Here is a 13,576-nt window from a genome sequence, read left to right on the forward strand (position 1 = left end):
TCGAGCGGCAAGCAAATGGACGCGAACGGACAGGACGCGGTCCCCGGGACTGGTCAAACTCCGGGAACCTGGCTGCCAAGACGCGCGAGCCGGCGCCTGAGGAGGCTCCGGGTCGAGCGTTTGAGGGCATCGCTCTGCGGGGGCGGAGGGGGTGGCGGGTGGGATCTCTTACGAAGGGAAATACGGCCTCCCAGGGCAGAGCTCTCTGAGACAAATATCGTGGGGCGCGAAGTTAATGCTTGAAGAGTCGGCATTTCCCAGCCGCAGCCGCACTCCCGACACACTCACCCGGACCGCTCCAAACGCCGCCACTCTAACTGCAGTTGACCACGCGCAGGCGCACTTGGCTTGCACGGCCACGTGACGAAGACCGCTAGTTCCCACCCTCCTCCCCCACCTCCTGGTCTCCCGGCCCCTCAGCTCCCCTGCCCAATCCTGGAGACATGTGAGTCGCTCAGCCGCCCAAATCGCCTCCCAAGTCAGGTGGTCTTGCCTTGCCCCGCCCTCCTCTGCAAGATGGTGGCGCCCGGCTGCCACGCGCGGGGCCTTTGGGTTTGGGGCTCCGGGAGGCGTGTGGGGAGTCTCCTCTCTCTCGTCTCTAAGCCATTTTGTGCCGCTGCTGCTACCTCTAGGCCTCTGGATGCCCACCAGTTAGCGAAGAGGCTCCGAGCCCAGAAACAGGAACAGAACAGAAAGGGGCCGGTGAGTCCGAAGGGAAAGACTTCAGCTCCCAAGAGACAGTGCGCTCAGTGGCGGGGAGTGAGGGGGGGAGGGTCCTCTGAGACCTCGCTAGTAGGCGTCGGGGTCCGAGGTGGGAGAATTGGGGGCGGGCGGAGCTCGCGGAGAGAGTGCGTTGCGGGGTAGGGTGTGGACCTGCGAGCTCCGTGCTAAGTACCCCGCTGTCGAACTACTCGGGGACGCGGCGAGTCGAAAGCAAAGATACAGTGACTCCCTCCCTGCCGAGATTCTCACCCAAACTCGCGGAAGGTCCTCCCCACTAGGCATTTCCCATCGCTGTTTCTCTTCCCGATAGGTGCCCTTAAACCCCGTCCAGCGGAGAGTGCAAGAACTAGTGCGGTTCACACAGCAGCTGCAGCGAGTCCACCCCAACGTGCTCGCTAAGGCACTGAGGCGAGGGATTGTCCATCAGGACCAGGACCTTGTGGTTATCAATAAGCCCTATGGCCTTCCTGTGCATGGTAAGGACTACGTATGAAGGGAGGGGAACCGCTGCTGCTTTCAGCCGCAACTGGGGGCAACGCTCGCACATCACTTCTGGGACTCTCAAAAGCTTTGCATTGAGACTAATTTAAGTTTTTATGGACTACTGTCCTATATAAGGCACTACTGAGGATACAGAGATAAGTAAGACTGTCTCCATTCTCCCGACGTTTGGCAGTCAGCAGCGGTTTATGGGGTGCGCACACGTGTGTGTGTGTGTGTGTGTGTGTGTGTGTACAACAATCCCACAGGGATTGTTGTAGGAGAAGATAAAAGCTGTGTGATTTGTCTTTAAGTTGTTTTACATCAAAACTGGGAAGGATGAAATAACATAAGGAAAAAGTGTAGTCCACGTGGGCATGGTTCAATTGGGTGGGCGTGATGCCCCAGACAGTAGGGTCTTAGTTGGATTCCTGGCCAGGGCACGTACCTGGGTCAGGCCTGGGTGGGGCCCAGTCCCCAGTCTGGTCAAGTGCAGGAGGCAGCGGATGAATGTTTCTCTCTCACATCGATTTTTCTCACCCTCCCCTCTCCTCTCTAGAATCAATAAAAGGAAAAAAAGTTTAAATAGAAAAAAACTTGTATGGGGAGAGGTGTATTGGAGTATACCCAAGCAAATCCTGGGGTATCTAGAACTTAATGGACACTCGAATGTGTTTGAATAAATGTTGAATGTAGGTGTTAGAGACAGCTGGAGTGAGTCAGGGAAGATAGGAAAAATGCGTTTGTGGAAAGAGTTTTGCTGGGGGGAAAGGCATCATAGTTTTGCTGGAAAAAGAATGCTTTTGGGGGAGCTGGGGAGATGGCTGCACATACAGGCAGCCAATTAAATGTTGCCAAGTGCCTTGTGTGGGTTTGTTTTGCTGTTGATGCTCACAGTAGCTTCTTGCCTTCTCATTTCCCATGCGCTAATCACAGTACAGATATTTATGTCTTATAGATAAGGAGAGTTAAGATTAGAAAGATTAAGCAACCTTTCCAAAGTCAGTGTCTACTTAGAGTACATGGAGTAGAACCTAGAAATGTCTCACCCAAAGCCCCTTAGTTCTTCTGTAGTGCATCAGGAGGGCCTTGTGCTTTCGCATTTCTCACTAGGGTTTACTTAGCAAATTCTCCAGTCTCTGTTTATAGAGTAAAATATCAGACCTCCTCACTTTAATTGCTGATTTTATTGTGAGTACATGTGCATAAGAAGATTAAAGAGTATTTATATCTAAGGAGAAAGCCCCATGCTCTAGGTCAAAGCTTTTCAAACTTAATATGCATGAGTTAGTCGGGCAACAGTCTGGGTTGGAGGCCTGAGATGTCTTTCTAGCAAGCTCCTAGGCATACAGATGCTGCTAGCCCCTGGACCACACGCTGGTAATGAGGCTCTAGAAAGCATTGATAGGTAATCCGGAAAAGGCTTCGTTCCCCCAAGTAGACTTCTTTGGTGGGATCTTCTCATGATCGCTCAAACCTCTGTCTTTTCCCTTTGTAGGTGGCCCTGGGGTCCAGCTCTGCATCAGTGATGTACTACCTGTCCTGGCGAAGATGCTTCATGGCCACAAGGCAGAGCCCCTGCATCTGTGCCACCGGCTGGACAAGGAAACTACGGGTGTGATGGTGTTGGCTTGGGAGAAGGCAGTGGCGCACCAAGTCCAAGAGCTGTTTAGAACCCGTCAGGTGACAAAGAAATACTGGTGCGAAGCCCACTGGCAGTGGCGGGGTGGTAGAGACGAAGGCGGGCGTTTCTTCTAGTCACACGCTCCCACGGCAGCAACTCCTGTTGATGAGGCACAGTGCAGGGGTACTGGGACCTGTGGGCAGTTCAGAGGTGTAGGAAACGGAGTTAGCGTCAGAACATTATTAGAATCTGATAGAGTTGCAGTTCCTAATAATGGCTATACATAAAATCATTGAAAATTAATTGTACACATAATATGTGATTTTTCTCCTGTGGCAAAATAGTCGAACAACAAAGATAAAAACTCCTAGAGATTCCACCCACTCTTATCAATTCTGTCCCTTCCCTTAAGTAGTTTGGTTTTTATTCCTTTGGTCCTTACTCAATATATTTAGGTATATATGTAGTGTATACAGTATGTGTGTTGTGTATCTACAAACATGTATGTGTATGTGCGCATATCACATGTACCGTATGCATCGTACTTTGTTTCTCCTTAACTCTGTGTCTTGGGGAATCCACATTAGTACATACAGGTTTACCTCCATACATATATATATATATTTTTTTTTAACGTTTTGTTTATTTTTTAGAGAGGAAGGGAGGGAGAAGAAGAGGGAAAGAAACATTGATTGGCTACCTCCTGAATGCCCCCACCCGGGGACCTGGCCTGTGCCCTCATCAGGAATCGAACCTGTGACCCTTCAGTTTTCAGACCAGCATTTAATCCACTGAGCCACACCAGCCAGGGCTACTTCCTTTTTTTTTTTAATAGAAGAAAAGATACAGGAGCAAAAATGATACCTACTCCAGGCCCCCCTCTACTCAATTTCCTTTCCCAGGGGCAGTCACTGTCACCTGTGTCTCGTGTGCACGCCCAGAGTTACACCGGACACGTAGAAGACGCACATTGCAGACGGCAGCATGTTTTGCACTGTTTCGCATCCTGCTTTTTTCATTCAGACAGCAGATCTCGGAGAGCATTTTGTGGTGTGATTTAAAGCTGTCTCCTTGTCGATGGCTCCGTGGTATTCCATTGTATGGGTGTATCATAGTTGCTTTATTAATGGATGTTTAGGTAATCCCATTTTTTCCAGAACCTACTACAAAGAATATGTGAGTCTATCTTCAGGACGAATCCCTAGAAATGGAATCGCCGAGTGGAAGGGTGCGCACATTTAAAATATGAGTCCTTACCACCCGGATTGCTCTCCAAAGTGGTGGTGTCAGTTTTCATTCTCACTAGCAGTGGCGAGTGCCCACCTCCTCTTAAACCTGACCAATGCACTTTTAAATTTTTATTTCTATTTTTTATTGATTTTAGAGGGCGAGAGGAAGGGAGAGAGAGAGAAACATCAATTTGTTGTTGCACTTACTTATACATCCATTGGTTACTTCCTATATGTGCCCTGACTGGGGATCGAACTTGCAATCTTGGTGTATGGGGATGATGATCTAACCAGCTGAGCTACCTGGCCAGGGCCCATTGTGTTTTTAAGAGGTTTGCCACTCAGGTAAAAAAAAGAGGAGGGAATATTTTATTTTCAATTTCTCTGTGTACTTTTGATGTTGACTGTTTTTCATGTTTATTTTCTCTCTTGAGTTTCTTTTTCTGTAAACAGTCTATTTCTTTTGCCCATTTTCTGTTGGGTTGGTTGTTATTTTTTGTTTGATTTGTAAGTATTCTTTTTGTATTTGGGTAAGATAATGCATGTGGGGTGTTAAACACAGCACCAAGCTTACAGTGACAACTGAAGTTTGGAAAACCAAGGCTATTAGTATATATACAAAGGGTCAAAATGTAAGTCTATAAAAATTGTTATATTGTTTGAACATTTTTCATGAAAGTCCGTAATTGGTAACCATTCTCAGTGATAGGCCTCACTGAGGAGTTGAAGTCGTCTGGTTGGGTCGTGGTGAAGGAGGGGTTTGATGGACAAGATGAAGGACGGCGTTCTAGGTCGTGGAGCGGTGCGCACGGGGGGTGAGGCACACAGGCCGGTCTGCAGTGGCCGGTGGTGGCAGGTAGACTGGACAGGCAGGCTGGGACCTGGGTAGGGATGGCCTTACATGCCAGGTGTGGGCAGTAGAAGTTACAAGCAGACCACAGTAGGAACGATTAGCTTTTGCTGATAGCAACTTGTTACATTAAAATTATTGGTTTGCACCTTCGTAGCAGGCTCCGAATTCTTTGAGATCAGGGATTTCTGGCTTGTTCATCTACGTAGAATTAGTGCCTCTCCGAGTCAGTGCCTGTTCACATTCGGTAAATACTTACTGTCTGACCACTTTGGAGCAGTGATGTTAGGCGATCAGGAAGGCGATCGAGTAGTCACAACGCAGTTGAAGTGGGATAAAATACACCAGCCAGCAGCACGCTAGCCTGCGGTGGGGTGTGCAGGATGGGAGGAAGTGTTACGTCCAAGTGGGCATTTCACCCCTTGGTCAGTGGCAGGCCACCTGGCCCCAGGAGGACTGCTGTGACTGACCTGGACAGGCATGGCCATCGGAACAGATGACAGTTGTCTTCTGCCTGTCATGACGCGATGAGTCAGGACCTCCCACAGGAGTGATTCAGAGTGAGCCACTGAGTTGTTGTGGCTTCTGCGACCTCTTTGGGTTCAGTCCCTCCCTGGTTATCTCCCTAGCAAACAGGGCAGGGACAGTCCTGTGAATTTTGTTCATTCATTCATTTACTTTTTTACTTATTTCACATGCGATTGGAACTTACCTCTTTTACTATTTAAAACAAAAATAGGATGCAAAAGCCATATTACGCTAATTTTATTTTAAATTATGTGTACTCATTTTTAAAGACTGGAGTGAAAGACCATGTTATTAGTACAGTTTTTCCCCCCAAATATTCTACAGTTGACACCTGTTAGTTTAGGAGTAAAAGAGCTTTGTGGGAATAGTATCTAGTTCTCAGCTAAGCACCTGCACCAAGGGATTGCTTGGAACCCTCGGACCTTAGGAACTGACCACCATGGGTCCTCTGTAAAAACCTCTAGCCAAATCTGGAGAGTGCCTCACTCGCCTCTGTGGCCTAAGCAAGGGTCTGTGTCACCCCAGGGCCGTCACTGTGCGCGTCCCGGTGCCTGCGGCAGGAGTCGTGGATATCCCCATCGTCGAGAAGGAGGTGCCAGGGCGGCAGCAGCACCATAAGGTGGGTCAGCTGGACCAGAGGGGTGGGCTTTCTGCTTGTCCCTTTCAAATCATATCTTCGTATCTTTGGCTTCAGATGACGCTGTCCCCGAGGTACCGCATGGACAATGGGAACATGGTGAGAGTGCGGACCGGCCGGAATGCGCACCTGGCTGTGACTCAGTACCAGGTGCTGAGCAGCACGGCCTCCTCTGCCCTCTTGGAGCTCCAGCCTGTTACCGGTGAGAGGGCTGCCCTCCCTGGTGGGAGGGGCCGCCGTTCTGTGCCTGGGGCCTGGGCTGGGCTCTGCCCCTCCGAGCGGCTGCGGCTGCGGCTGCGGCTGTGGCTGACACGTTTGAGAGTGCGCTTCTGGGGCTGAGCAGAGGCTGGGAGCTCCCATGGGGGTAATTCTTTACGACAGTAGATAGTAGAGGGATATAGCAAATTGTTTCTTCACATTTACCTTAGAAATTTACCAAGTAGTTCCTCAAAAAATTAAGCATAGAATTGCCCTGCGATCCAGCGGTTCTACCCTGGACATATGTCCAAGAGAACTGAACGCAGGGCTTCAGAAATACATCTGTACAGCGGAGTTTGCAGTGGCGCTGCTCGTATTGGCCGGAAGGGGAGAACATCCTGCGTGTCCACGGACAGACGTGTGATAAACAGGATGCGGCCCATCCGTGCAGCAGGGTGTTACCCGGCCTTAAAACGGAAGAAGCTCCGACACCTGCTGCCCCCAGAAGGAGCCATGAGGACTGTACACTCAGTGAAATGAGCCAGACACGGAAGGACGGCAAGCACTGCAATTCCGTCTCTGAGGTTCCCAGAGTAGTCAGCCTCAGAGAGACACGGTGTTCACCAGGGGAGGGGGTGGGAGGGGGGTTTAGGGTGTGATGGGGACAGAGTTGCAGTTCAGGGGGATGCGGAATTTCCGGGGGCTGGACAGTGGTGAGTGAGGGCTGCACGCAGTGTGGATGTGCTTATGGCCACTGAGTTGTGCACTTCAAAATGGTTCAAATGGTACCTTCCATGTTATGTATACTCTGCCACAGTAAGGGGTGAATGTGCAAAACAAAACTCGTGTGATGTGATAAAATTACTTTTAACAAAGCCAGCATGGCAGTGGCAGACACCAAAGTGATGGTGACGCTCATCTCGAGTCGGGGCGTGGAGAGGAGGGGTGGCAGCCTGGACAGTGTTGACCTCCTGCCAACTTAGAGTTTGTCGGATTAGTCTTCGTAGCTTAACGTCGCTGGGGCTGTGCCAGTTTACTGTACTTCGATTTAACATGATGAGGGGCCGATGCCCCCAGCGGCACTGTTTCTGTAGCCACTTGTAAGCTTCCTCTCTCTCTCTCTTATGAAGGGATAAAACATCAGCTTCGAGTTCACCTGTCCTTTGGGCTGGACTGCCCCGTCCTTGGTGATCACAAGTACTCGGACTGGAACAGGCTGGCCCCCCAGGTAACACGGGTTTCACTCAGAATGCCCGCAGGTGGAGGGGCCGAACTCGGCCTGTCCCCTTGTGACGGCCAGGAGCGGGTCACAGCAGGAGCGGGTCACAGCAGGAGTGGGTCACAGCAGGCCAACCTGACGGTCCTGGGGCAGGCACCGCCCTGTTACTGGGCCATCGGAGGGGTTCAGGCGCAGTCAGCTCCTGTGCTCATGGGCTCGTGCCGCTGCGGGTGAGCCGCGGTGGAAACGCTCGTGTCTTGTGATGTTCTAGCCCATTCTCTTGAAAGGCCAGAGAGCTGGCGGGTAGAGCTTCCCTGGTGAGGCGGGTTGCCCTTACCTGGGTCCCAGACCCTTCCGAGGCCCGCGTCTAGGGGTGGTAGTGCTGGGTCCCTCCAGGTGCGGGTGCTCCGACCTGCGTGTCGGTCGGGGTGAACTGCTGCAGGCACTGCCCTCAGCGCCGCCCTTCTCTGCCCAGAAGCTGCCTGCCGGCACTCTGAAGAAGCTGGGCCTGCCGCAGGCCAAGGCCCGCCACATCCCTCTTCACCTGCATGCCCGCCAGCTGGTCCTGCCGGCCCTAGGGTCCAGGAAGGAGGCGCTCAGCTTGGTCTGCAGGCTTCCTCGCTATTTCGTTCGCTCTCTGAGCCGTCTGGGCCTGGAGATGCCAAGTCAGGATCGGAACCAGGACGACGACGACGAGGCTGGGCATCGGGGAGCACAGTGAAGACTGCTGGGCAGCGTGGCCCCTGGGTTCTTCGCTCTCTCAAGTGGACTTGCCCCTTGGGACAGACTCCAGAAGAGCCAAGAGTGAGAGGCTGAAGAAGCCCAGCTGCTCCAGGGCTTTTTCCGGAAAGTGCGTTTGCTGATACTTGAGCCACACTCGGGAAAAACCTGCAGGAAGTCTTCCTGCCTCAGGGACATCTTGCCAAGCTGGAAGAGAGCCCAGGTCCAGGCAGCTGGGGGTCAGAAATTGGAAAAAGAGAACTGTGGCGGAGAATCTGGGACAGGGGCTGTTTTCGTGTAGCAGTGGCGTTCTGGGTCTGTCGGGAGGGTTCCTGTGGTGGGAGAGAGCACGGTGGTGATCCGAATGGGGAGGCTCTGGAGCAGTCAGTCGCCCTCACGGAGCTGCAGCGCCTATGCAAACCCTTTCTCCTCACTCTGCTCGGGTGAGGAGAATTGAGGGGCGCTCTCCCACGCAGCATGGGAACCCTGCCCCGCTGGTGGTTGTGGGGCCTGTGGAGGGTACTCACCATCGAGGGAGGCAGGTGGGCGTCACAGAGGAGTGTCTCGGGCAGGGTATAAAGTTGGAGAGGGGCATGTGGCCATGTGGGGTGGGCACTTGCCAGCTCTTTCTGCATGTGGCTGTGTGGGAGCCGCTACTCTGACTGTCTTTCAGTCGGGAAATCTGGGTTTTCATGTGGAATTTCCCAGTATGTTTTCAACTGAATCAGTTTTCAAAAATCACTTAGGCACCCAAGCAGGTCGTACTGGTTTTGGAAGTCTGGGGAAAGGTGCTGTGCAGAGGTTCTGGATGAGACCCTGGCAGGGTGGACCAGTGGGTTAGGTGCACCAAGGTTGGCGATTCAGTCCCTGGTCAGGGCACATACGGGAACCAACCAGTGGATGTGTAAACAAGTGGAACAACAAACCAGTGTTTCTCTCCCCACCCCACCCCCAATCAGTAAAAAATAAAGTTCTGGGTGGTGGTGATTCAGCTGCACGTCCTCTCCAGACTGGGGCCCAGCTTTGGTTCACCTATAGGTGGAGGGCGCTGCCGTGGTCTAAAGCCACCTCGTTTTGGAAGCGAGCCTCCTGCCTTTGGGTCTCAGGAAGGAGGTGGCCATGGCGGACAGCAGTGGGGATGGAGGTGATCCCAGCCTCCCCGCTCAGTTGTCCTGCCATCTCCCCTCTTGTTTCTTGTGACCAGTAGGTACACTTTACGCTGGGCTGGGCTGAGAAAAGCAGGAGGGACAGCAGCTGGGGAAGAGCCCAAGGGCAGCCTTTCTGTGCCCCCACACTGCCCACGCAGCTTTGTAAACACCGGCCCCACGCCCTGGTGCTGCAGTGCATGTCAGGTTCACCTCCCAAAGCACAGGTGAGTGCCTGCGTTTTATGTGCACGAGACAGTAAACTGTGCTTCTCCAGATAAAGGTGCAAGTGTGTGACACTTAGAAAGTAGTGATGACTGACTTGGAATTAGGGAGACAAATGGCCAAGAGGACCCCTGGCCTTATGGATGTCGGGAGGGACCCCAGCACCCAGGGAGCCACCTCCAAGGGCCCAGGCAGCAGGCTGCTTGTGCACAAATGTGCTCGTGGTGCCCAGAGCCGCGGTGGGGGCTGCCTTTTCCTGAGTTTTCTTGGCCTTGCTGGGTGCAGCAGCTGTGTTCAGTCCTTGAGAATCATGTGAGAGAACTTCCACCCCTGCGGTGTGGCCTGGGAGGCTGGCCCGTGCCCAAGCGAAATGCTGGTCAGAGCCAGTGAAAGGCCTGGATTTGCCTCGAAGTCGTGTAATTAGTATAAGGAGACAGTTTTCATTCTTTTTATTCAAGTCCTACATGCACATGGTTTTTAAAAAACCCCGAAAGCTTATAATGAAAACCAGTGTTCTTTGCCCACCTGGAGCTTTCATTTTTAGCTCTTCCCTCAATGTCCATGGTGTGCCCGTGGGAGGGAAGTCTAGTCTGTTCCTTAGGAGGCCAGCCAGAGGGCCAGCTTCCCCCACCCCTGCCAGCCTGCTGCTAGACGGTGGCCTGGTAGGTGTTTTTCTGGCTGGGCCTGTGCATCCTCAGCCAGGAAAGCTGTGTTCTCCCTCGTCACACTGTGCCTTTTCCCTAAATCCAGTGACCAGGCCTCCTGCCCTGAGCTCCTCGCTTGCTTTGCACGTCATTTTATTTCCTCTCAGGCTCCTTGAGGGGCTCAGCCTTGGTGCCCCCAGCACTTCACCTTCATGTGCTGCTCCTCCCCCGGGGGGCCTGGCCGCAGTGCGAGACGGCTTTGGACCTGACTGTGATAATGTCCATAATGCTGGCGCCTTATAAATCTCTCTTACCCACGTCTCATGTGGCTGTCACATCTTGGGGGTCCCCTGTCCACTCCCTGGAGTCAGCCCAACTGCTCCACACTGGGCCCTTCCCTCCCTCTCCTGCCTTCATTTAGTGGCATCACCACCACCCCGGGGACCACCCTGACCCCCTCCCACGGAGCCCCAAATTCTGGCTGCTCCACGTCACCCTCTCTGCTTCCTGCTTTAATCTTGCATCCTCTTCCCCAGTAACACCTGCACTCCCCGCCCCGCAACCCCCTCCTCCACCACCACCACCCCTTAAGCAATGGCAGGAAAGACCTGGAAGGTGGAGGAGCATCGTGGGTTAGAAACAGGTTCAGAGGCAGCCTGCTAGTCCCCACCAGAGAGTGCGCTCGGAAGTGGGTGTTGAGACCCTGCCTGGTTCTCGGGTCAGAGCAGTTCATTCGCCTGCAAAACAGGGCCTGTATCAGACAGATGTCTTACAGTTGCATTCATTCATTCATTCATATTCAGTTCCCAGAAGAGTTCCTGGCATATGGGAAGGGCGCGATTAATGTAATATATAAGGCTGAAAAAGAAGAAATTGGCTATTTAAAAATATCTTTTTGAGATAAATTTCACATACCATGAAATTCATCAATTTAAATAATTCAGTGGGTTTAGAATAGTCACAAAAAGGGACAGCTGACACTACAATTCGTGTAATGGCTTCATCCTCAAACCCCAGACCGCCTTCGCTGTCACTCCCCATTCCCGCGCTTACCCAGCCACAGCCGCCTGCCCGTCTACTTTCTGTCCCGGCAGTTTGCCCAGTTTGGATATTTTATATAAATAGAATCATGTAGCCCTGGCTGGTGTAGCTCAGTGGATTGAGCATGGGCCTGCGAACCACGATCTCGGTTCAATTCCCAGTCAGGGCACATGCCTGGGCTGCAGGCCAGTTCCCAGCAGGGGACGCAGGAGAGGCAACCATACATTGATATTTCTCTCTCTCCTTCCCTTCCCCTCTAAGATAAATAAATAAAATCTTTAAAAAAAAAAGAAGAAGACAGCAAGCCTTCCAGACTATCAATTTAAAAAAAATAGAATCATGTAGTATGTGGTCTTTTGTGCCTGCCTTGTTCCACTCGGCATAATGTTTCCAAGGTTTATCCTGTTGGAAAATGCTCATGTATCAGTATTTCACTTCTTATTGCAGAATATTTCATTATACAAATATGTCAAATTTTAGTGGATGGTTGTTTTCATCTTTTGGCTGTTACAAATTGCTCTGCTATGAACATTCGCGTGTCAGTTTTCACGAAGAGGTATGTGCTCGTTTCTCAGTGCTGGGCTGTGTGGTAGCTCTCAGTCACGTGATAGTTCTGCTACTTTGCGGAACGGCCAGATCTTCCCAAAGCAGCCACGCCATCTTCTCGTCACCCGCAGCCATGTTTCAGGACTCCAGTTCAACACCAGCACTTGTCACCCATCTTTCCCAGGGGACCATCCTACTGGGCATGAAGTGCATTCTCTGCTATGTTTTCTAATTGAGGAATATCTGACACACTGGTGTCTGCTGTACAACACAATACAGTATTTGTCTGTATTGTGAAGTGATCGCCCCAGTAAGCTACCATCCATCACTACACATAGTTCAAAATTGTGTTTCCTTTGAAGACAACCTGGAAGATTCGCTCTCTTGGCTACTTTCAAATATGCAACACAGCATTACGAGTGATAGTCACCGCGATATGTGTTATATCCCCGTGCCTTATTTAATTTATAACTCAGAGCTCATGCTTTCTGACACCTTCGCTCGTGTTGCCCAACCCCCACCCCCACAACCCACCAGTCTGTTCCCTGTACCTGTGAGCTTGTTTTTTTGTTCGCTTTGCTTTTAGGTCCCACATAACAAGTGAGCTCGTATGGTGCTTGTCTTTCCCTGGTGCATTTTGCTTAGATAATGCCCTGTTTTGTTTGAAGAAATGTCTATCTGACTCTTTTGCCCATTTCAAAAATTGGGTCATCTGTCTGTTTATTATTGAGTAGTAAGATTTCTTATATATTGTGGATACAGTCCCTTACCAAGTATATTATCTGCAAGTATCTTCTTGCCTCCTGTGGGTTATCTCTCACTTTCTAGTTTATAGCACCTGCAACAGGAAAGTTGTTAATTTCTATGTAGTTTTTTTTTTTTTTTGTCGATGTGCTTCGGGTGCCATATGTAAGAAGACATTGGACAATCCAAAGCCACGAAGATTTCTGCCTGTATTTTTCCTAATGGTTTTCTGGTTTTAGCTCCTCCTCTGTGGTCCAGTTTATGTTAATTGCTACGTACAATGTAAGGAGGGTGTCCAAGTTTGCACGTATGTCTAGCTGTTCCAGCCCCAATTATTGAAAAGATTACTCTTCCCCCTGAAACTGTTCTGATAAACTGACATTTTTAAAGGTCATGCGGGGTCTAATATAGATAATTTCATAGGGCACATTTTAGTTTTATTACAGTAGTTTTAAAGGTGAATGGAATAACGCGAAATAGCTGTAGTTTCTGGTTTGGCCACGAGATGGCAGCAGTCTCCCAGATTTTAGCCCTCGGTTCCAGGCTGAGCTGCTCTAAAAAGTAGGAACAGGTTTTAGTCAAGTATGGAGTACCCTCCACGACAGTCTTGTGCTCTTTCTCTGATCCGGTAACCCCAATTTTGGCTACGCCAGCAGCATAAATCGAGGTCCCATACTTTTTTAGTAGAAAACCTGAAGTTTTCTGTTCTCTGGTGGAATGAGGTAGTAGGGCTCCCCATTTGTGGTTTGGGCTGCCCGAGTGAACCTGAAACAATGTGATTCACCAACACCCAGTTAGGAAAGCACTACAAGTTCATTATAAAACCATGGAATGCATAATCAAGCTGTTCTCAGCCATCAAAAAGCCTGATGGAAATGTGCATTTACCTACCTCGTGGTCACACAGCTCAGCTAAAATGTGGAGGGTCCTTAGCTATCGGATGATTTTATTTTGGCTCAGTGTAGTAATAGTCACAACCCCTTTGCTGATCAGAAGCACTGATTGACGGTTATAAGTGATTTT

At 50.8% G+C, this 13,576-nt stretch overlaps 1 protein-coding gene across 2 annotated transcripts; it reads left to right on the forward strand.

Annotated features, from left to right (window-relative positions):
• The first annotated feature begins 396 nt into the window (after positions 1 to 396).
• On the forward strand, positions 397 to 8,929 carry RPUSD4 (RNA pseudouridine synthase D4). Of its 2 annotated transcripts, XR_005065348.1 has the most exons (8): positions 397 to 702; positions 1,034 to 1,199; positions 2,702 to 2,903; positions 5,960 to 6,053; positions 6,129 to 6,273; positions 7,400 to 7,497; positions 7,964 to 8,261; positions 8,312 to 8,929. XR_005065348.1 is itself a non-coding variant. In XM_037038257.1 (7 exons), exons 1-7 carry the CDS (start codon positions 517 to 519, stop codon positions 8,207 to 8,209), a joined length of 1,137 nt encoding a protein of 378 aa, XP_036894152.1. In that variant the 5' UTR covers positions 397 to 516; the 3' UTR covers positions 8,210 to 8,929. The 2 variants fall into 2 exon arrangements, 1 of the variants encoding a protein (XP_036894152.1); XM_037038257.1 differs by having other exon boundaries at positions 7,964 to 8,929.
• Positions 8,930 to 13,576: the final 4,647 nt, after the last annotated feature.

Source organism: Sturnira hondurensis, unplaced genomic scaffold (genome assembly GCF_014824575.4).
Source record: "Sturnira hondurensis isolate 20B ecotype Veracruz unplaced genomic scaffold, ASM1482457v3 Scaffold0024152, whole genome shotgun sequence".
NCBI lineage: Eukaryota > Metazoa > Chordata > Mammalia > Chiroptera > Phyllostomidae > Sturnira > Sturnira hondurensis.